This window comes from Engystomops pustulosus, chromosome 8 (genome assembly GCF_040894005.1).
Source record: "Engystomops pustulosus chromosome 8, aEngPut4.maternal, whole genome shotgun sequence".
In the NCBI taxonomy this organism is placed as follows: domain Eukaryota; kingdom Metazoa; phylum Chordata; class Amphibia; order Anura; family Leptodactylidae; genus Engystomops; species Engystomops pustulosus.
In genome coordinates, this window is record NC_092418.1 from 116508278 (window position 1) to 116532743 (window position 24466).

Genomic DNA, 24466 nt, shown 5'->3' on the forward strand with positions numbered 1-24466 from the left:
ACCAGCCAGCCCCCTGTAGTATACAGCCTGCCAGCCCCCTGTAGTATATGACCAGCCAGCCCCCTGTAGTATACAGCCTGCCAGCCCCTGTAGTATATAGCCTGCCAGCCCCTGTAGTATATAGACTGCCAGCCCCTGTAGTATAGAGCCTGCCAGCCCCAGTGGTATATAGACTGCCGGCCCCAGTAGTATATAGCCTGCCAGCCCCTGTAGTAAACAGCCTGCCAGCCCCCTGTAGTATAGAGCCTGCTAGCCCCTGTAGTATAGAGCCTGCCAGCCCCAGTAGTATATAGCCTGCCAGCCCCAGTAGTATATAGCCTGCCAGTCCCAGTAGTTTACAGCCTGCCAGCCCCCAGTAGTATACAGCCTGCCAGCCCCCAGTAGTATACAGCCTGCCAGCCCCCAGTAGTATATAGCCTGCCAGTCCCAGTAGTATACAGCCTGCCAGCCCCCAGTAGTATACAGCCTGCCAGCCCCCAGTAGTATACAGCCTGCCAGCCCCCTGTAGTATACAGCCTGCCAGCCCCCAGTAGTATACAGCCTGCCAGTCCCCAGTAGTATACAGCCTGCCAGCCCCCAGTAGTATACAGCCTGCCAGTTCCCAGTAGTACATAGCCTGCCAGCCCCCTGTAGTATACAGCCTGCCAGCCCCAGTCGTATATAGCCTGCCAGCCCCCTGTAGTATAGAGCCTGCCAGGCCCAGTAGTATAGAGGCTGCCAGCCCCAGTAGTATATAGCCTGCCAGCCCCCTGTAGTGTAATGCCTGCCAGCCCCTGTAGTATACAGTCTGCCAGCCCCATTAGTATATAGCCTGCCAGCCCCAGTAGTAAACAGCCTGCCAGCCCCTTATAGTGTATTGCCTGCCAGCCCCTGTAGTATACAGCCTGCTAGCCCCTGTAGTATACAGCCTGCTAGCCCCCTGTAGTATATAGACTGCCAGCCCCTGTAGTATACAGCCTGCTAGCCCCTGTAGTATAGAGCCTGCCAGCCCCAGTGGTATATAGCCTGCCAGCCCCCTGTAGTATATAACCAGCCAGCCCCCAGTAGTATACAGCCTGCCAGCCCCCAGTAGTATACAGCCGGCCAGTCCCCCGTAGTATACAGCCTGCCAGCCCCCAGTAGTATACAGCCTGCCAGCCCCCAGTAGTATATAGCCTGCCAGCCCCCTGTAGTATACAGCCTGCCAGCCCCAGTCGTATATAGCCTGCCAGCCCCCTGTAGTATATAGCCTGCCAGCCCCAGTAGTAAACAGCCTGCCAGCCCCCTGTAGTGTATTGCCTGCCAGCCCCTGTAGTATACAGCCTGCTAGCCCCTGTAGTATACAGCCTGCTAGCCCCCTGTAGTATATAGACTGCCAGCCCCTGTAGTATACAGCCTGCTAGCCCCTGTAGTATAGAGCCTGCCAGCCCCAGTGGTATATAGCCTGCCAGCCCCCTGTAGTATATAACCAGCCAGCCCCCAGTAGTATACAGCCTGCCAGCCCCCAGTAGTATACAGCCGGCCAGTCCCCCGTAGTATACAGCCTGCCAGCCCCCAGTAGTATACAGCCTGCCAGCCCCCAGTAGTATATAGCCTGCCAGCCCCCTGTAGTATACAGCCTGCCAGCCCCAGTCGTATATAGCCTGCCAGCCCCCTGTAGTATAGAGCCTGCCAGCCCCAGTAGTATAGAGCCTGCCAGCCCCAGTAGTATAGAGCCTGCCAGCCCCAGTAGTATAGAGCCTGCCAGCCCCAGTAGTATATAGCCTGCCAGCCCCCTGTAGTGTATTGCCTGCCAGCCCCTGTACTATACAGTCTGCCAGCCCCAGTAGTATATAGCCTGCCAGCCCACTATAGTGTATTGTCTGCCAGCCCCTGTAGTATACAGTCTGCCAGCCCCAGTAGTATATAGCCTGCCAGCCCCAGTAGTAAACAGCCTGCCAGCCCTCTGTAGTGTATTGTCTGCCACCCATTGTAGTATAGAGCCTGCTAGCCCCTGTAGTATAGAGCCTGCCAGCCCCCTGTAGTATATAACCAGCCAGCCCCCTGTAGTATACAGCCTGCCAGCCCCCTGTAGTATATGACCAGCCAGCCCCCTGTAGTATACAGCCTGCCAGCCCCTGTAGTATATAGCCTGCCAGCCCCTGTAGTATATAGACTGCCAGCCCCTGTAGTATAGAGCCTGCCAGCCCCAGTGGTATATAGACTGCCGGCCCCAGTAGTATATAGCCTGCCAGCCCCTGTAGTAAACAGCCTGCCAGCCCCCTGTAGTATAGAGCCTGCTAGCCCCTGTAGTATAGAGCCTGCCAGCCCCAGTAGTATATAGCCTGCCAGCCCCAGTAGTATATAGCCTGCCAGTCCCAGTAGTTTACAGCCTGCCAGCCCCCAGTAGTATACAGCCTGCCAGCCCCCAGTAGTATACAGCCTGCCAGCCCCCAGTAGTATACAGCCTGCCAGTCCCCAGTAGTATACAGCCTGCCAGCCCCCAGTAGTATACAGCCTGCCAGACCCCAGTAGTACATAGCCTGCCAGCCCCCTGTAGTATACAGCCTGCCAGCCCCAGTAGTATAGAGCCTGCCAGCCCCCTGTAGTGTAATGGCTGCCAGCCCCTGTAGTATACAGTCTGCCAGCCCCAGTAGTATATAGCCTGCCAGCCCCAGTAGTAAACAGCCTGCCAGCCCCCTGTAGTGTATTGCCTGCCACCCCCTGTAGTATACAGCCTGCTAGCCCCTGTAGTATAGAGCCTGCCAGCCCCAGTGGTATATAGACTGCCAGCCCTCTGTAGTATATAACCAGCCAGTCCCCTGTAGTATACAGACTGCCAGTCCCCTGTAGTATATAACCAGCCAGCCCCTGTAGTATATAGCCTGCCAGCCCCTGTAGTATATAGACTGCCAGCCCCTGTAGTATATAGCCTGCCAGCCCCTGTAGTATAGAGCCTGCCAGCCCCAGTGGTATATAGACTGCCGGCCCCAGTAGTATATAGCCTGCCAGCCCCTGTAGTAAACAGCCTGCCAGCCCCCTGTAGTATAGAGCCTGCCAGCCCCAGTAGTATATAGCCTGCCAGCCCCAGTAGTATATAGCCTGCCAGTCCCAGTAGTATACAACCTGCCAGCCCCCAGTAGTATACAGCCTGCCAGCCCCCAGTAGTATACAGCCTGCCAGTCCCCAGTAGTATACAGCCTGCCAGCCCCCAGTAGTATACAGCCTGCCAGCCCCCAGTAGTACATAGCCTGCCAGCCCCCTGTAGTATACAGCCTGCCAGCCCCAGTCGTATATAGCCTGCTAGCCCCCTGTAGTATACAGCCTGCTAGCCCCAGTAGTATAGAGCCTGCCAGTCCCCTGTAGTGTAATGGCTGCCAGCCCCTGTAGTATACAGTCTGCCAGCCCCAGTAGTATATAGCCTGCCAGCCCCAGTAGTAAACAGCCTGCCAGCCCCCTGTAGTATATAGACTGCTAGCCCCCTGTAGTGTATTGCCTGCCACCCCCTGTAGTATACAGCCTGCTAGCCCCTGTAGTATAGAGCCTGCCAGCCCCAGTGGTATATAGACTGCCAGCCCCCTGTAGTATATAACCAGCCAGCCCCCTGTAGTATACAGCCTGCCAGTCCCCTGTAGTATATAACCAGCCAGCCCCCTGTAGTATACAGCCTGCCAGCCCCTGTAGTATATAGACTGCCAGCCCCTGTAGTATATAGCCTGCCAACCCCTGTAGTATATAGACTGCCAGCCCCTGTAGTATATAGCCTGCCAGCCCCTGTAGTATATAGACTGCCGGCCCCTTCCTTTAGGAAAAAGAAAACAAACACTCTACTCATCTTCCGACGCCTCCGGCAGGTCCTCTTCTATATCGCAATGCTCCGTCATCGGCTCCATTTCCCCGCTCGCTGACATCATTGTATGTGCCGGACAGCGCCGGGATACGAAGCCGATGCCAGAGCATTGCGATATAGAAGAGGACCTGCCGGGGGCGTCGGAAGGTGAGTACAGTGTTTGTTTTTTTTCATGACTCGTGTATAAGCCGTGGTGAAGGTTTCCTCATTGAGCCCTATCATGTTTAGATGGAAGCAACCATAGAACTGCACTGACAGCAAGCGGAGATCTTGAAAATATTGAAACAAAGTTTCACATCAAGCCAAAATGAATAACATGGAATATGACTTGATATTCGTCTTCTCTGGGGTTAATTATTCGCACTAGTCGCCGCTAAATTAGACTGATAAGTAACCGGCGTCCGGTATTGATTACACTCACACCCTGGTACAAGGCAGATATCGAGCGGGTCATAGCGGATGGCATTGTAATCAATCTTCTCCTGACGCCTATCTGCTACTAGGAAAGTTGAGTGACAACCAATATGGCTGCTGTTACAGCTGCAGACTCACACTTCTGCCATTCAGGAGGGTTATAAAGCTGGGTGACAACCCCTGCGGTCTCTGTAATGGTGGTCATAGATGTCAGAGGGGGGGCTGCAGGAGATACATTGTATACATGTGGATATATCTTCTGGCAGACATTGGTCCACGCCCTGGGACCTCCTTATCAGGACCGAGCAGCTGCCACACGTGGAATGATGACATCACCGAGACAAAAACATTACATAAAAACCGGAAAGTCTTCCTTACACTGTATGCGCCGTTATGTAAGGAAACTCAATACCAAGTCTGCGGCCGGTGTCTCACTGTGTGCACCGTATATTGGACAGATTTCCTGAACTGAACAATGTGCAAGGACCCGGACTCCCAGCATCAGACATCTACTACTCTACTTTGCGCTGTGCAGCACTTAAAGGGACGCTAAACCTAAAATCTGTTATCTATTTGCTGCACAGTTGAATGAGATCTATTGCTCTCTGGTATCAGCCACCTTAGAGTTCCTCAATGGAATGGCAGGACGTCCAGGATAACGTCATCCCCCAGTGATCTTTATGTCTGACACTCTCCAGCCAAGGTCTACATCTATATACTAGGTGCCTGTCTTACAATGTGCCAGTGCTGCCCCCTTCTGGTGACTTCTAGAGACTTAAAATACTAATTTATGCTGAGACTGGGAAGAGGTGGAGGATGCTGGGTCTTTGCTGATTAATTTCTTTCTCTGATGTATGTACAGGAAGGGGGAGGTATCTGTGACTACTGGAGCCACTGTACACATTTTGGGGATAAACAGGGGTTAGGTCCGGAAGAGAACCTGTCAGCAGGGGTGCCATGCAGACTGCAGTCAGTGTTAGGTATTGTCCCTGGAAAGCTCTGTAATCATAGCACTATATATGTTGTCAGTAGCAGCAGGACTGTGAAATATGGATTTATATTCCAGGTTTGTAGCTTCCCCAAGTGCATTGTGGGCGTATCCTCACACTGCTGTGCTATGCGCTCTCTGCAGCCAGTGTTAGGTATCGTCCCTACTATCAAACGTTTGTGTATGTTGTTAGTAGCAGCAGAACTGTGAAATGCAGATTTATACTCCAGGATTGCAGCTTCCCCAAGTGCACTGGGGGCGTGTCCTCACACTGCTGTGCTCTTAGATCTGTGCATTGATCTTCTCCACAGCCCCTCCCTTCTTGGTTATTGCTGTCGCAGGCCATTGGCTGGAAACCACGGCAGTAGGGAAGGGGCCATGGAGAAATTCAAAGCTCATCAGAAGTGTTTGGAGCCGCCCCCTGTGCACTTGGACAAACTATAGTCGTGGAATCAACATCCAATAACTGATCAAATCAATAATATAAGAAACAAGTTTGCACACTTAAGGAACACCATGGTAAATCTGTATTATTTTTTTGGCGCAGACGCTTCAGGAATTAACATCTTTAATGAGTTGTATTCAGATAAGCGGGGAACATGATTGCAGACTTTACATACATTGCTCTTTTTTGGGGGAAGGAAAAGGGGTGTAAGTCATATTATACACTGTACATACATAATAGCCGCACATCTATACACAGACCTACAGATACAGCTAAGTACACGGCTACAGACATGTACACAGCACTGCACACTAGGAGACGGGGCTCTCATACACACTGCACATACATACACACACACACACACACACACACACACATACATACATACATACATACATACATACATACATACATACACATGAAATCACATGGGGGAGGGAAGGGAAACCTCTGCCCCTCTGGATTATTACAGTCCAAACTGACCCATATCTGAAAGGCTTTATCCCCCTCCAAACACCAAATACACCTTATATATAGATAGAATCTAAGAGATACTGTACTGATCCTGAGTTACATCCTGTATTATACTCCAGAGCTGCACTCACTATTCTGCTGCTGGTGCAGTCACTGTGTACATACATGACATTACTTATCCTGTACTGATCCTGAGTTACATCCTGTATTATACCCCAGAGCTGTACTCACTATTCTGCTGCTGGTGCAGTCACTGTGTACATACATGACATTACTTATCCTGTACTGATCCTGAGTTACATCCTGTATTATACTCCAGAGCTGCACTCACTATTCTGCTGCTGGTGCAGTCACTGTGTACATACATGACATTACTTATCCTGTACTGATCCTGAGTTACATCCTGTATTATACTCCAGAGCTGCACTCACTATTCTGCTGCTGGTGCAGTCACTGTGTACATACATGACATCACTTATCCTGTACTGATCCTGAGTTACATCCTGTATTATACTCCAGAGCTGCACTCACTATTCTGCTGCTGGTGCAGTCACTGTGTACATACATGACATTACTTATCCTGTACTGATCCTGAGTTACATCCTGTATTATACTCCAGAGCTGCACTCACTATTCTGCTGCTGGTGCAGTCACTGTGTACATACATGACATCACTTATCCTGTATTATACTCCAGAGCTGCACTCACTATTCTGCTGCTGGTGCAGTCACTGTGTACATACATGACATTACTTATCCTGTACTGATCCTGAGTTACATCCTGTATTATACTCCAGAGCTGCACTCACTATTCTGCTGGTGCAGTCACTGTGTACATACATGACATTACTTATCCTGTACTGATCCTGAGTTACATCCTGTATTATACCCCAGAGCTGCACTCACTATTCTGCTGCTGGTGCAGTCACTGTGTACATACATGACATTACTTATCCTGTACTGATCCTGAGTTACATCCTGTATTATACCCCAGGGCTGCACTCACTATTCTGCTGCTGGTGCAGTCACTATGTACATACATGACATTACTTATCCTGTACTGATCCTGAGTTACATCCTGTATTATACCCCAGAGCTGCACTCACTATTCTGCTGCTGGTGCAGTCACTGTGTACATACATGACATTACTTATCCTGTACTGATCCTGAGTTACATCCTGTAATATACTCCAGCGCTGCACTCACTATTCTGCTGCTGGTGCAGTCACTGTGTACATACATGACATTACTTATCCTGTACTGATCCTGAGTTACATCCTGTAATATACTCCAGCGCTGCACTCACTATTCTGCTGCTGGTGCAGTCACTGTGTACATACATGACATCACTTATCCTGTACTGATCCTGAGTTACATCCTGTATTATACTCCAGAGCTGCACTCACTATTCTGCTGCTGGTGCAGTCACTGTGTACATACATGACATTACTTATCCTGTACTGATCCTGAGTTACATCCTGTAATATACTCCAGCGCTGCACTCACTATTCTGCTGCTGGTGCAGTCACTGTGTACATACATGACATTACTTATCCTGTACTGATCCTGAGTTACATCCTGTATTATACTCCAGAGCTGCACTCACTATTCTGCTGCAGTCACTGTGTACATACATGACATTACTTATCCTGTACTGATCCTGAGTTGCATCCTGTATTATACCCCAGAGCTGCACTCACTATTCTGTTGCTGGTTCAGTCACTGTACATGCATGACATTACTTGTCCTGTACTGATCCTGAGTTACATCCTTTATTATACTCCAGAGCTGCACTCATATATGTACACAGTGACTGCACCAGCAGCAGAATAGTGAGTGCAGCTCTGAGGTATAATACAGGATTTAACTCAGGATCAGTACAGGATAAGTAATGTCATGTATGTACACAGTGACTGCACCAGCAGCAGAATAGTGAGTGCAGCTCTGGAGTATAATACAGGATGTAACTCAGGATCAGTACAGGATAAGTAATGTCATGTATGTACACAGTGACTGCACCAGCAGCAGAATAGTGAGTGCAGCTCTGGGGTATAATACAGGATGTAACTCGGGATCAGTACAGGATAAGTAATGTCATGTATGTACACAGTGACTGCACCAGCAGCAGAATAGTGAGTGCAGCTCTGGGGTATAATACAGGATGTAACTCAGGATCAGTACAGGATAAGTAATGCCATGTATATACACAGTGACTGCACCAGCAGCAGAATAGTGAGTGCAGCTCTGGGGTATAATACAGGATGTAACTCGGGATCAGTACAGGATAAGTAATGTCATGTATGTACACAGTGACTGCACCAGCAGCAGAATAGTGAGTGCAGCTCTGGAGTATAATACAGGATGTAACTCAGGATCAGTACAGGATAAGTAATGTCATGTATGTACACAGTGACTGCACCAGCAGCAGAATAGTGAGTGCAGCTCTGGGGTATAATACAGGATGTAACTCAGGATCAGTACAGGATAAGTAATGTCATGTATGTACACAGTGACTGCACCAGCAGCAGAATAGTGAGTGCAGCTCAGGAGTATAATACAGGATGTAACTCAGGATCAGTACAGGATAAGTAATGTCATGTATGTACACAGTGACTGATCTTTATAGGTAGATCGTATCTATATATGAGGCATAAGTTGGGCATTTGAGGTGGACTTACCATTTATGCATATAAATATAAATTTACTAGTTGCACATCTATTCAGAACCTGAAAAAAAAAAAACATGATAGAACGGTGTCTTCGTCGACCCATTTGTGAAGGTGCTGTAGATAGGAGATCATGATTTCTATCTATGATACAATATAATTTGGGAATAAATATTAGTGCACCGTGTGCATCCAGTAGTCTCCAACATCATTGGCTTATTCACAGAAGCTACAGGGAGGCAAATCCTGAGGGGTAACTTTCCTGCATTGCTTTCCGGTCATCACATTGTGTAAAGCACGGACACAGCTGGTGCATCTATTCTGAGCTGTAGCCCTGCAGACATTACACCCCGCACCCTCTGCGCTCCTCATGGGTGGTGCAATGCTGCTCAGCTCAATGCTTGTTACCACGTCCATCTATATACATTCATCTTATACACATCTAAGTCATTTTGCAAATATTCGTTTTAACCAATATTGAGTTCTGATCATCCCCTAGTCACATCCAGAGCTGCATTCAAAGTTCTTGTCCGCTTTAATCAATGTCTCGAACAGAGCATATCGTAAGAGATGTAGTGTGGGGGTTCTGGGGTTTCATAGGGATAAAATACATCTCCTTAGTTGCAGCAAGTTGGATGCAGGTTTTTTGCAGAATTTTGATTGGAGCTCTGGATGTGACTGGGGCAGAAGATAGAAAGGATTTGCTCATTTTTACGGAGTATTGGAAACACTTTGCTCACATCTGTGCTCGCGTTTCAGTGAAAATGGAAGCGCTGGATGCTTTAAGTGAAGGGCATCAAGGGAGCCCAAAGGTGTCATGGAATAAAATAGGATCTGGCAGGGCGTCCATCATATTACTGGATCAATGGGATTCAATGTGGGATACTTGACGCCATCTGTGATGCAGAGGAACAGATCAGATCGAGTCAAGTGACGGATATTATTTTTTTGGATGGACTGACAAAAATAAGATCACAGCTATAATAAAAATCCACAAAGCCAGGGTAACACTCTTACGGAAACTCATCCGTCTGCATTGGTGAGGTTCTCAGCTGCTCGGAGGGGGTTAGCAAACCTATTAAATAAATGTAATAACACTATAAGCACGTTAAATTAAAAGGTGGGGAGGGGGTGGGGGACCGTGAATGGATAAAAGTCTTCTCAGTGGAGAAGGTTGGCGATCATCTGTGCTTTATGCCCACGGGTCATACCGCTCCCATGCTGCAGAGGGCGGCACCTATAATGGTGCGCAACCTTTAGTCAGACACAAACCTCCGCTCCTGGCTGCCACCTTTAAGAGTCTGGCACTTGCTGATGAGACTTAGAAGAGGTTAACTGCTTCTCAGCTTCTTCCAGCTCCTTCTCCATCAGATCCAGCTCGCCCTGCTCCAGAAGCTCAAAATCCTCCCCGTCTCCCCCAGGCTCTACAGTCTCAGCAGGTGCAAGTTCCAGACTGGCTAAAGGTGCCACAGTAGGGGCACTGCTGGCAGCTCCGGTGCTCTGGGGGGGGACCTCACCCTCCTGATCGGGGGGCTGACCCTTTCCATTAAAGTGCGTGTTGACAAAATGGAGGGGAGAAGTGAGTGCGGGCAGCAGCTCCTCCGCACTCAGGGTTAGAGGTTCTGATGGTAAAAGCGGCATCTCAGAAGGTGGCAAAGGCTTCGCATCATCACCACGATGCCTCAGCCATAAAGGAGATTCACTGCTGGCTTCTACAGGAGGGGGGTCTTCAGAAATGGCAGCGGGCTGGTCCAAATCTAAAAACAGGAGAACCAGAAGGTGAAATAACCCAGACAGAAACATGTCTAGCACACTAGCCCACACTAGCCTCTATCCCTATTGTCCCTCTACATGACTGTAAACCTAAGCAATGAGGTCCTAAAGCTGTATGCAAATGACCTGTGAAATGTCCAATGAGTCATTAGCATATTCAAGCTGTCCAGCTTATTCATGAGTGGGAGGCACAGCCACACCCCCAGTGCTTGACTGACAGCCTGTATAATGATGTGAGGCTGTATAATGATGTGCTTCCTGGTGCTGGCGCCCCCTGCAGCCTGTGTGTGTGTATAGGAGGGATACTACAGCTCCAGGATGCAGCCATGTTACAGCAGAACATGTCAGATTCATGTGTAGCTGATGTCTGTGTCTCTCACCTGTATATTAGGAGGATGCAGCATGTCAGCAGATGCAGCACACACACCAGCAATGCTTTACTATACATTACACACAGACATGAGCAGGGGGAGGAGAGGGGAGGGGTAACAGGGGTGACATCACTGCCTCTGACCATGTGACCAGCCTCATTTACATAATAAAGAATAGATGATTTTACAATGAATAATGTATGAAATAACTAGATAAAGGCTGGGATGGGATCCTTGTGAGCTGCTCCAACAGGTAGAGGTGACAGGACTAGTGACACAGACCTGATGACAGGTGTCCTTTAAAGGCAACCATTATCACTGCATTACCTCTAAAAATATAGGGGTTGAACAGTTATGTAGACAGTTATCCCTTATCCATGATACTATGTGACCTCCATGGTCGCAGACTACAAACGAACCCTGTGCAGCCGCACTCTATTCTCCTACCTCTATCGCACGTGGAGTATGTGAGCAAGAAGAAGGGTGGAAGGAACTAAGTGTGCAAAATCATACTATAGTTTGTAAGCTGCAACCCACCAGGACCCACATCCCAAGAGCTGTTAACGCAAAACGGTTTTACTAAAACCATAGCAATTGCTGAAACAGACCCCAAGTCCATAGGGATTCCTGCTGACCTTATCAAAATATACTCGTAGTAGACAGCGAAACACAACTGAAGGTTCAGACTACACAGCATTTGTTAGTAGTCTGTGACCATGGATGTCCCCAGTACTCACTGCCATACACTGGAAGTACATGGGGCACCACTAAGTGTAAGTTATTTTAATTTTTAATGGCTGGATGGAAATTAATTAAAAATGTAATAGCAGGACGCTCCTACAACTTCCATACAGCATTGAGATCCACATTTCTGAAACAATGATGAAGCAAACTTTCAGAAATTGGCATCCTGCTTACATACGACATGAGTTACGTCTAGCGAGTCAGTGCTGAGCTGTAACATACCCTCTGACACTTCAGTGAGCTGCGGTGTCGTCGCTCTGGATACTGAGAATCCTCCGCTCTCCAGGATTGAAGCCTCTTCATCCGACAGTTCGGAATCAGTAATAGACAGGGCCAACGCTGTGATCCTCACGTCCAGCTTCAAAGAGAACACAAATAGTAAATTATACAACCCTATATACTACATGGTGTAATAACTCGCACTCTTGGGCACAATGGGGCAGATTTATCAAGCAGTCTGAAAGTCAGAATATTTCCAATTGCCCATGGCAACCAATCACAGCTCCCCTTTAAAATATTCATGAGCACTGGTGAAATGGAAGCTGAGCTGTGATTGGTTGCCATGGGCAATTGGAAATATTCTGACTTTCAGACTGCTTGATAAATCTGCCCCAATGAGTCTCCACCACCAGATCTGTGTTGGTCAGTGACTTCTTACAATGGTCACTTCCACCCACCTCCGGAGAGAAGCCGGACAGCTCAATCTCACTCTCGCTGTCTGTCTCTGCTGTCACTTCTTGTCCTTCTTCTGGCTCCTTTTTGCTTTGTCTTTCTAGGAGTTTAAAAAAAAATATGTTAGAATTTTTTGCCTCTTGGAATATAAAGGGTAAATACGGCTGTGTGTGGTCCTGGGTGACAAACACAATTCCTGGTATGGCAGAACTGAACCTACTGCATGGTAGTGACCCATGACACTGTGAGCATTATCCCTCTGACAGCTCTGCTGGGATCAGACCCATTCTGGAAAATGCTACTGGCACATTAATACCTGGGTCATACAAGACTGAATTTCCCATAATATGAGCTTATTGCGCCCCATGTCCCCTGCACTTACTCTTATGAGAGCGTGGCAGGTCCTCTCCCTTCATGCTGTAGTCCAGCTTCATGAGGACGGGTTCTAGAGCAGTGTACATCTTCTGGATCAGTTCTCGATACACGACCAGCGGCCACAGCAGAACGCTGAGCACTGTAATAAAGAGAGAGCTGCGGTCATGTGAACGTCTCATCGTGTACAGGGCAAAGGTCACTCCGCGGTGGCTGGATTCTTACATATTATATAGGAAATCATAATGCCTGGAACATAATGTCCGACAACAGCCAGCACCGCACAGCACGAACACACCATGGCACAGAACTGAAGAGAGAGAAGAGAAGATGAATAAACCCTCACAGGATCCTTCACTTCAGCAGTAGCCCCTTCCTCCACTTCCCTGGCCATCATGTAAACTGTTTACTGCTAAAGTGAATGGGGCTCAGCTGCAATACCAAGCATTGCCACTATTCAATGTATGGAGCCGTGCTTGGTAAGGAGTGAAGGGGCACTAGAGCACGTCTGAATGCCGTGGTCTTTTCAAACAGATCAATGGACAAGGTGCTAGGAGACCGATGGAGAGGTCACAACGAGATTCTTCTGAAAAACAATTCCTTAAAAGAATATTCTCATTCTAGAAAATTATGGAATATCAGTAAAATATGCCATAATATTCTGATCAGCACAGAGATTGCAGTGTGGCCCGAAGTGTCTGAATATCCTTGTGATATTCTATTCTGTACCTTAATAAGGACGCCCCAAGAAAATTTCTCTAATTATTACATTTTTATTAAAATTTAGAAATCATTCCATTCCTTTTGGGGAGTGGGAGGAGATAAACCAATAGGGAATCTATGTCCGAGGGGGATGTCACCCACCTTTCCCGGGTTTTGCCTCTTGTAGAGCAGCAGTTCCTGGATGTACTGCTGTGAGGTGAACCAGGTCTCCGCTAGACAGTGACACAGCTCCGGTAGACTCAGCAGACGATGATGATCGCCCCCTCCCACCGTGGTCTCACTACACAAAGAACATGAATATCTAAATTGACACCAAATCACTCATATGACTGAGCAAAAATTGGCACCAAACATGTATTTCATTTTTTTTTTTTGGAATAACCATAATATGACAGTTCAGTGCCATTTAATAATGATAGCCTTTAAAAAAAAAAACTGTGCATCCTTTACTTATTATAAAAGGAAATCCACCATCAGAATCCATCCTGATAAACCAGGGACATTACTCATAGATCCAGGCACCGGGACTGTGGGATTTTCTTATGTGTTATGCCTTCTAAAATCAACTTTTAAAATTATGTTAACAAGTCAGAAGGGCTCTGGGGGGGGGGGGGGGTTGCACTGCAAGAGCACTTTTCCCCTCCCGCTGTGGGTTATTACAGGAAGTGCAGAGGGAGGATGAGTGCACAGAGGAGCAATGGCTCCAACCCCCAAAGCCCTCTGGCTCATTAACATCATTTTAAAAGTTGATTTAAAAGGAAAGAGGCTATGGATAATAAATATAAGAATATTCCCACAGTCCCAGGGCCTGGATCTATGAGTAATGTCCCTGGTTTATCATGATGGATTCTGATGGTAGATTTCCTTTAATGGGGAAGCAAACAAGCCCCTTTTATGCATCTAATAAAATACACTAATCTACCAAACAACAGCTCTGCCCTAGGACCTGAACTTTAGGATATACATACCTTTCAGTGGACGGATCTGCCCGAGGTTGGACTGAAAGACAGAAGACGGAGAATTAGTCACACACAAAACCCGAAGGGAGGAGTGGACCCTGACTATAAGGTGTCCAAAGCCTCTACAGATTGTATATAAAAGTATAAAGATTACGCAACTTCCTAACATTTCTGGAGATGGAAAGCCCACCCTAATAATATCACATCACATGATGGCCCTGTCATAGGGGTAGTCACCTTATCAATCCCCCCCCATTGCTTTGATTCTGACTGCTTTTGGGTTTCTAGGCAGGAAAAAGAAAGGACCATTCAGCCAATAACTGGATTGTCACTGCCGCCATGTGGAGAATGTAAAACCCCAAGGGGCAGCAGAGACAGATGGTGGACCCCATAAGAGTCAGAACAGAGGGGTGGGTTACCACTCAATATTGTTACAGAACACAAAGAATTTTCATTGTACAAAAATGTAATCTTCCCATCTAAATGCCGGCGCGCCTCCTCATCAGTGCTCTGCACAGTCCTGTTATATAATAAGTGATGGAGTCACCTCTGCAGTGACGCAGCAGCCAGGGCTTCCAGCCATCCACACCCAGCAGGCACAGCAGAAAGAAGCTCAGCAAGAAAACCGGTCTCAGCGACAGGTAGGAGAACAACCTGCAAGGAAAAGCACAAAGATGAAAGTCTACCATAAGTCTTACCGCACGAAACAATGAGGCAGAGAATCCCTAGTCTTAAAGGGATATTCACATCTTATAGAGTGGTAACCTACTACAGGCAGTCCGTGGGTTACGGACAAGATCGGTTCTTTAAGTTTGTTCTTAAGTTGAATTTGTATGTAAGTCGGAACTGTATAGTTTATAATTGTAACCACAGCCAAAATTTTTTGGTCTCTGTGACAATTGGATTTTAAAACTTTTGGGTTGTCATAAGAACCAGGAATAACAATAAAGCTTCATTACAGACGCCTGTGATAACTGTTACAGCTGATTATTGTAGCCTAAGGATAAAGTACAGGAAGATACCAATTACCCGGTCCGTTTGTAACTAGGGGTCGTCTGTAAGTCAGATGTTCTTAAGTGGGGGACCGCCTGTACTAGGATAATGGGCTCTGACCTCTAGGACCCGGATGGATTCAGATAATTTAATGGGTCATAGTCCCGTCTAGATTTCTGCAAAAAGCCGAGTCACATCCATCCACTCTGCAGGGAACTGGGGTCTTACTAAAGCCCCATTAATCACAGGACCTATGAGGGTCCCAGAAGTCAGAGCACCATATCATAATGATAATTATATCAGCAATGATATCTTGCGATGAGGGGGTCCACCCCTAATGAATACACACAGTAAGCTCTTGTGTAATGAGCTCATTGGATCCATATAACCCCCCCCCCACGCCCCATTGATACCAAAAACTTACATGCGCCTCCAAACCCATCATCTAATCCTATTTACAAAGTTTTCTATTGTTTCCTGTTATCAGCCTGGAGAGGGGGAGACTCACCAAAATGCTCCGTGAAGAGCGGCCGCTGTCATTATACTGGGCAATGGCCGCTCCCACACCAGAAGGCGCTGTCCAGCCGTGAGCAGCGGACCCCAGTCACTGAGCTGCTGCTGCAGACAGGACTCCAAGGACTTCATCTCCTCCTCCGAGGCTTCGGAGTCACGGCCACCCTTCTCATCTCCCTGGGCCAGATCTCCTGAAGACCAGGGCGTTTCCTCTTCTCCGGCCATCATTTTGGTGCCAGGAGCAGATGGTTCAGTTGCGTCGCTCATCATGATCAGACACTGGTGAATCAGACTTTGCGTTCTAGAACTTTCTATGTCTCCACAGAACTAACTCTCCGCCAGTCCTCCAATACAATGCGGTTCCTCCAGAGTCTCTCCGCAACATTCCCCTTGTGCTATTCCCTGTAGTTTCCACCTACCCCAGAGTAAGACTTCTCCTTCTCAGCAGATGCTTCCTCCCGCCCTGTATCTACAGCATCTCTAGTCGTGTGTACTGCCCCGCCTGTGCCCAACCTACAGGATAATTACAGCAATGCCGATCGCCCTATGGTTACTCAGACGTCCTTATGTCACCAGGTAGAGGTTTCCCGAAGCTCCTGTCTGTGACCTCCCTAACTGTCCTTATAGCCTCTAATCATGTCCTTAACTACCTACTTCTTCCCCAACACCTGACTGCCGAGACTCTATACAAGAAACTGGGGCTCTTATACCTGCCCTGACTATCCTTACCTTCTACCCCTAACCGCTCACCCCCCTGACCTTATGACCACAGGTCCTATCTGCGCTTAGCTAACTCTACTAGTCACTGCCTATCTTGACCTTATACCCCTATCTGCTGCCTGTTCTGCCTTTATAGCCCAAGACACTTCCTGTCCTATATTCATACCCCTAGAATCCACCTCACATGACCTTTCACCCCCTGGCGCTGCCTGTCGTGACCTTACACCCCCTGGCGCTGCCTGTCCCGACCTTACACCCCCTGGCGCTGCCTGTCCCGACCTTACACCCCCTGGCGCTGCCTGTCCCGACCTTACACCCCCTGGCGCTGCCTGTCCCGACCTTACACCCCCTGGCGCTGCCTGTCCCGACCTTACCCCCCTGGCGCTGCCTGTCCCGACCTTACCCCCCTGGCGCTGCCTGTCCCGACCTTACCCCCCTGGCGCTGCCTGTCCCGACCTTACCCCCCCTGGCGCTGCCTGTCCCGACCTTACCCCCCCTGGCGCTGCCTGTCCCGACCTTACCCCCCCTGGCGCTGCCTGTCCCGACCTTACCCCCCCTGGCGCTGCCTGTCCCGACCTTACCCCCCCTGGCGCTGCCTGTCCCGACCTAAGGCCCCCAGCTGCTGCCTGTTGTGCCCTTACCACCCTAGCTGCTGCCTGTGACGACCCTACACCCCCAGCCACTGCCTGTCCTGACCTTACACCCCCAGCCGCTGCCTGTCGTGACCTTACCCCCCCTGGCGCTGCCTGTCCCGACCTAAGGCCCCCAGCTGCTGCCTGTTCTGCCCTTACCACCCTAGCTGCTGCCTGTGACGACCCTACACCCCCAGCCACTGCCTGTCCTGACCTTACACCCCCAGCCGCTGCCTGTCGTGACCTTACCCCCCCTGGCGCTGCCTGTCCCGACCTAAGGCCCCCAGCTGCTGCCTGTTCTGCCCTTACCACCCTAGCTGCTGCCTGTCCTGACCTTACCCCCCCTGGCGCTGCCTGTCCCGACCTTACCCCCCCTGGCGCTGCCTGTCCCGACCTAAGGCCCCCAGCTGCTGCCTGTTCTGCCCTTACCACCCTAGCTGCTGCCTGTGACGACCCTACACCCCCAGCCGCTGCCTGTCCTGACCTTACCCCCCTAGGCGCTGCCTTTCCTGACCTTACACCCCCAGCTTGTTTTTACCCTATTCCTACATCTGCCCCAGTTTCTCCCCCTCTGCCCCTGTCCTCCAGCACTTGCCCCCTCAGCTATTCTGTGCCCCGTCCTTATCTCCCCGCCCTCCCCGGTGCTTGCACTCGCGGCCCAGTGACAGCTCCCAGATGTCCGGACCCTCTCAGCCGGGATGTTGTTGTTATGATGCTGCGCCGGATGTGACGTCACCTGCCGGATCTACTTCCGCTGCATCTGACAGCTGTCTGTCTGTACCTGCGGGAACAGCTGAGCGCCGCGGCGGGAGGAGCGCGGGAGGCCTGGCCGGTGACCGGTACCTGAGGCGCGGCCGGCTCTTCCCTCCTACGCTTTCTCCTCCTTGGTTTTACTGCTTATTTGTATGGATTCCTCTGTGCCCATAGTAAATATGGCGGCTTTAATCCCATCCTATAGTCACGTGATGAGTCAAGTCCATAATTCCTTGCGGTGTTATGGGAAATGAAGCAGCCGCCATTTTTGTTAAGGGCACATTTAAACCTGTGGAGTTAAAGGGGTATTCCAGGAATCAGCATAATTCATATACAAGTGGGCACTCAAAATATAAGCTAATGTGTAATTAGTTGTTATTTAAAAGTTTTCTCCCCTTAGCAGAAAATGCTGGTGACATAGACTGTAATGAAGAATTAAAATGCTACTGGCCCTTTAATCAGTCCGTTAATTTCCTCTGCGCGGTCCGTCGCAGAAAAGAAGATGGCCGCTGGTCACATGTCCACATCACATGTCCTGTACCTGCCTGGGCAGGGTCATGTGATCACCACTACGTTTGGCTGTAGTTGGTTGGTTGCAGTGCATCCAGTATGGCCGGTGTGTGGTGATGGCAGTTACACATCATTACTATGGTAACAGAGCAAGAAAACCTGTTACATCATCACCTGGAGCAGAGCATAAGAGGGAGGAGGAGTTACTGAGAACTAAAGGATCATGGGACTTGTAGTTTCCTGTGGCGGCCATCTTAGTGATAACTCCACCTACTTTAGAGAGGCCATAAATTTTGTAAATCATAAAATCATATTATTTTAGCTCCGTTTTGTGACTAATGACATTGAGTATTGTTGTATTCATTTATTTATATCATCAAGGGTTTTTGTGTCAGACGTTCATATTCCTGGAATACCCCTTTAAAGTGGTTGTCTGTCTAAATTAGAAACTGGAGGTGGTCACTGGGCTGATAAAATAAAACCTGTACTTACCTTCTCTAGATCTCCCGCACTGCTGTTCGTCTGGTGGGTGTGCCAGACAGCCAGAAGTTGTCGGAGTGGAGGGGCTGTGCGCCTGTAATCAAACAGCTGTGAGGAAAGGCGGTAAACCAGGAGCACCGGAGGAGGGAAGTGCAGGTTATTTTTTTTTTTAGCAGCCCTCCCCAGACAGTCTCCAGTGTTTTTAATAAAGTCAGAGAACCCCTTTATTGGAAACGTACAGGGATCGAACAACCAGAGACGTGCGTGTCTTATGCTTAAGAAAGTGGCATCCAATCAGGAACCAGCTCTTTTAGTTTTGTGAAAAACGACAAAATGAAAGATGCCCTTTGATTGGTTTATTCCTAACAATGCCTTATATAACTATAAAGCAGCTGGGCCGGGCTGTCCACGGTGGGCTGATAATGTATATTGTTTGTGTATCAATTCCTCGTGACATCACATGACCAGGGATATAATGAGCCGTGCACCTGTGTGACATTACATGACCAGGGATATAATGAGCCGTGCACCTGTGTGACATTACATGACCAGAGATATAACGAGCCGTGCACCTGTGTGACATCACATGACCAGGGATGTAACGAGCCGTGCACCTGTGTGACATCACATGACCAGGGATATAATAAGCTGTGCACCTGTGTGACATCACATGACCAGGGATATAATGAGCCATGCACCTGTGTGACATCACATGACCAGGGATGTAACGAGCCGTGCACCTGTGTGACATCACATGACCAGGGATATAACGAGCCGTGCACCTGTGTGACATCACATGACCAGGGATGTAACGAGCCGTGCACCTGTGTGACATCACATGACCAGGGATATAACGAGCCGTGCACCTGTGTGACATCACATGACCAGGGATATAACGAGCTGTGCACCTGTGTGACATCACATGACCAGGGATGTAACGAGCCGTGCACCTGTGTGACATCACATGACCAGGGATATAACGAGCCGTGCACCTGTGTGACATCACATGACCAGGGATATAACGAGCCGTGCACCTGTGTGACATCACATGAAAAGGGATATAACGAGATGGAGGAGGACGAGGGGCCACAATATGAGGGGAGATGGAGGAGGACGAGGGGCCACAATATGAGGGGAGATGGAGGAGGACGAGGGGCCACAATATGAGGGGAGATGGAGGAAGACGAGGGGCCACAATATGAGGGCAGATGGAGGAGGACGAGGGGCCACAATATGAGGGGAGATGGAGGAGGACGAGGGGCCACAATATGAGAAGAGATGGAGGAGGACGAGGGGCCACAATATGAGGGGAGATGGAGGAGGACGAGGGGCCACAATATGAGGGAAGATGGAGGAGGACGAGGGGCCACAATATGAGGGCAGATGGAGGAAGACGAGGGGCCACAATATGAGGGGAGATGGAGGAAGACGAGGGGCCACAATATGAGGGCAGATGGAGGAGGGCGAGGGGCCACAATATGAGGGGAGATGGAGGAGGACGAGGGGCCACAATATGAGGGAAGATGGAGGAGGACGAGGGGCCACAATATGAGGGGAGATGGAGGAGGACGAGGGGCCACAATATGAGGGGAGATGGAGGAGGACGAGGGGCCACAATATGAGGGGAGATGGAGGAGGACAAGGGGCCACAATATGAGGGGAGATGGAGGAAGACGAGGGGCCACAATATGAGGGCAGATGGAGGAGGGCGAGGGGCCACAATATGAGGGGAGATGGAGGAGGACGAGGGGCCACAATATGAGGGAAGATGGAGGAGGACGAGGGGCCACAATATGAGGGGAGATGGAGGAGGACGAGGGGCCACAATATGAGGGGAGATGGAGGAGGACGAGGGGCCACAATATGAGGGGAGATGGAGGAGGACGAGGGGCCACAATATGAGGGCAGATGGAGGAGGAAGAGGGGCCACAATATGAGGGGAGATGGAGGAGGAAGAGGGGCCACAATATGAGGGGAGATGGAGGAGGAGGGGCCACAATATGAGGGGAGATGGAGGAGGAGGGGGCAACAAAAATGTGCGTCCCATGTCTCCAGTTTGAGAGCGAAGATCATACACACTGCATTACACCTGTTTCACCACCAGGGGGCAGAAAACACTTTTATATAAGTTATTTGAAAATAATCAAAGGATTCCCGTCTGTCGAGCAGCCAGGACTCAGGGATATATGCTGGGGAGTCGTGTCACTCCTGGAGTCACATGTTTAGTTTTTAAGATGTCATTGTACACCCCCCGCCGCCCCTCTACCTACCAGGTGCCCATCTGATGTGTCACAGGGTCAGAGGGCCCAGGTGTGTCCCCCCCTCCGCGCCCCCTAGAGCCCCTCCCCAGCTCCACTAATTAGAAGCCGCAGCCTGATCCCGGAGGCAGGAATAACAATAAAGAAACCCGCACAACGTGTAACACTGTAACAGCGCCGCACACCCTGGATCTCAAGTCGTAAATAAGAACCTAATGAAATTGGACAGAGTTCAGTGACCGGAAAGAAAATTAATAAAGAGAGTGGAAGACTTTAATCATAAAGAAAGCCCCGGCTAAATTGGTTTGGTTATTTGTGGAGCGCGTCCTATATAGGTGCAAAATTACCGTATACAAATATATTCAAGGTCAACCCCAGAGGACAAGAGCTACATAGCCAGAGTGTACATTGTACTCTCACCCATAGGGGGCAGTATTATAGTAGTTATATTCTTGTACATAGGGGGCAGTATTATAGTAGTTATATTCTTGTACATAGGGGGCAGTATTATAGTAGTTATATCCCTGTACATAGGGGACAGTATTATAGTAGTTATATTCCTGTACATAGGGGACAGTATTATAGTAGTTATATTCCTGTACATAGGGGGCAGTATTATAGTAGTTATATTCCTGTACATAGGGGGCAGTATTATAGTAGTTATATTCTTGTACATAGGGGGCAGTATTATAGTAGTTATATTCTTGTACATAGGGGGCAGTATTATAGTAGTTATATTCTTGTACATAGGGGGCAGTATTATAGTAGTTATATCCCTGTACATAGGGGACAGTATTATAGTAGTTATATTCCTGTATATAGGGGGCAGTATTATAGTAGTTATATTTCTGTAAATAGGGGGCAGTATTATAGTAGTTATATTCTTGTACATAGGAGGCAGTATTATAGTAGTTATATTCTTGTGCATAGGGGGCAGTATTATAGTAGTTATATTCTTGTACATAGGAGGCAGTATTATAGTAGTTATATTCCTGTACATAGGGGCAGTATTATAGTAGTTATATTCTTGTACATAGGGGGCAGTATTATAGTAGTTATATTCTTGTACATAGGGGGCAGTATTATAGTAGTTATATTCTTGTACATAGGGGGCAGTATTATAGTAGTTATATTCCTGTACATAGAGGGCAGTATTATAGTAGTTATATTCTTGTACATAGAGGGCAGTATTATAGTAGTTATATTCCTGTACATTGGTGGGCGGTATTATAGTAGTTATATTCTTGTACATAGGGGGCAGTATTATAGTAGTTATATTCCTGTACATTGGGGGCAGTATTATAGTAGTTATATTCCTGTACATAGGGGGCAGTATTATAGTAGTTATATTCTTGTACATAGGGGGCAGTATTATAGTAGTTATATTCTTGTACATAGGGGGCAGTATTATAGTAGTAATATTCTTGTACATAGGGGGCAGTATTATAGTAGTTATATTCCTGTACATAGGGGGCAGTAATATAGTAGTTATATTCTTGTACATAGGGGGCAGTATTATAGTAGTTATATTCCTGTACATAGGGGGCAGTATTATAGTAGTTATATTCTTGTACATAGGGACAGTATTATAGTAGTTATATTCCTGTACATAGGGGGCAGTATTATAGTAGTTATATTCTTGTACATAGGAGGCAGTATTATAGTAGTTATATTCCTGTACATAGGAGGCAGTATTATAGTAGTTATATTCCTGTACATAGGGGGCAGTATTATAGTAGTTATATTCTTGTACATAGAGGGCAGTATTATAGTAGTTATATTATTGTACATAGGGGGCAGTATTATAGTAGTTATATTCTTGTACATAGGGGGCAGTATTATAGTAGTTATATTCTTGTACATAGGGGGCAATTTTTATTAGTAAAAACAAACAAAAATTTACAATACATTCTTGTCAGAATGAAAAATAAAACAATTATTTAACAGAGATTAAACACATCAGCAAAATAATGAATTTAGAGTAACTTCAAATTAAAAAGTCCATCACTGGTAATAAGGAAAAAAAATAAATAAACAGAATTCCATGACATATAATCCATCAGTGTAGATATATGTTCCTCCATAACTGAACATTCTGGCTCTTTTTCCTAAACTCTAATGATTGGATCCACCTCAGCTCTGATAGTATCTGTGTGACTGCGGTCATGGGCTGGAAGGACTCATTATGGACGGACACTCTGGTCCTGGTGTGCCAGTGGTAGTATTTAGTTACCGTGATGATCAGGTACATGGTCCCTCTGTCGATGCCGGCTACCTGTGGTGTCACCCCATAGATTATGTCCGGGTAGGTCAGAGACTGCAGTCTTGGTATCCTAAGCCTGCGGGACACCTCCTGCCATATCCGTCTCCCTCCCTGGCACTCGGTAATGAAGTGCTGCATCGTCTCCTCCTGCTGACAACCCAAGGGGCACATACGGTCTGAGACACTTAAAAACTTTAAATTACCCCTAACAAAAAGCTTCCCGTGCAGTGATAGCCAAGCAATGTCGAATAGTTTTGCAGGGAGCCTAGGACTATTGAGGAGCGTCAGACTTTTCTGCAATGTGGCCGTTGTGCAGTCCCTCAGAGCTGGCTGTAAAGTATAAAAGGTCCTACAGACACTCATATAAAGGTCCTTCCTGGTCTTACTCTCCAGATAGGTCTTATCTATTCTCCACTTTTTCACACACCTGAGACCATATACCAGATACTGGGGGAGGAAGCCAGGAGTCCATCGGCCCCTCTTGAGACTGCCGCCTCGCACCCAAGATTCTGCAAAAGGCAATATCCAGTCCCTGACACTACTTACCCACAGGAGACCATTATTTGAGTCCAAGCTTCCAAAATTAACTTTCAGAAACATGGAGTCAAAAAATACCCTTGGATTTAACATATCCAGCCCACCCTCTCTCCTCTGCAGGTAGGTGATCCCTCTTTTTACTGGGTTCAACCTGTTCCCCCATAAAAGCTGGAAGAACAGGCTAAAGAGCCGAGCGGAGAAAGATTCTGGCAAAGGAAAGACGACAGAGACATAGAGGAAGACAGGGACCAGGTAAGTCTTCATCAGAGTAACCCTTTCTCTATAGGTCAGCCTCCAGTTCTTCCATCGCTGAACCTTTGCATTTCCGGTATCCAACTTCTCTTCCCAATTTAGTTTGGCATTATCTTCCCTCCCAAATTTCACCCCAAGGATCTTAAT

At 48.1% G+C, this 24466-nt stretch overlaps 1 protein-coding gene across 1 annotated transcript; it reads right to left on the minus strand.

Annotated features, from left to right (window-relative positions):
• Window positions 1-9720: 9720 nt before the first annotated feature.
• RETREG2 (reticulophagy regulator family member 2) lies at window positions 9721-16989 on the minus strand. The gene is made up of 9 exons (XM_072122351.1): window positions 15910-16989; window positions 14956-15062; window positions 14418-14448; window positions 13591-13729; window positions 12952-13036; window positions 12737-12868; window positions 12360-12454; window positions 11905-12040; window positions 9721-10551 (listed from the first exon to the last, which is right to left on the minus strand). The coding sequence occupies exons 1-9, from the start codon at window positions 16182-16184 to the stop codon at window positions 10088-10090; spliced, it is 1464 nt and encodes a 487-aa protein (XP_071978452.1). The 5' UTR covers window positions 16185-16989; the 3' UTR covers window positions 9721-10087.
• Between the last annotated feature and the right edge of the window lie 7477 nt (window positions 16990-24466).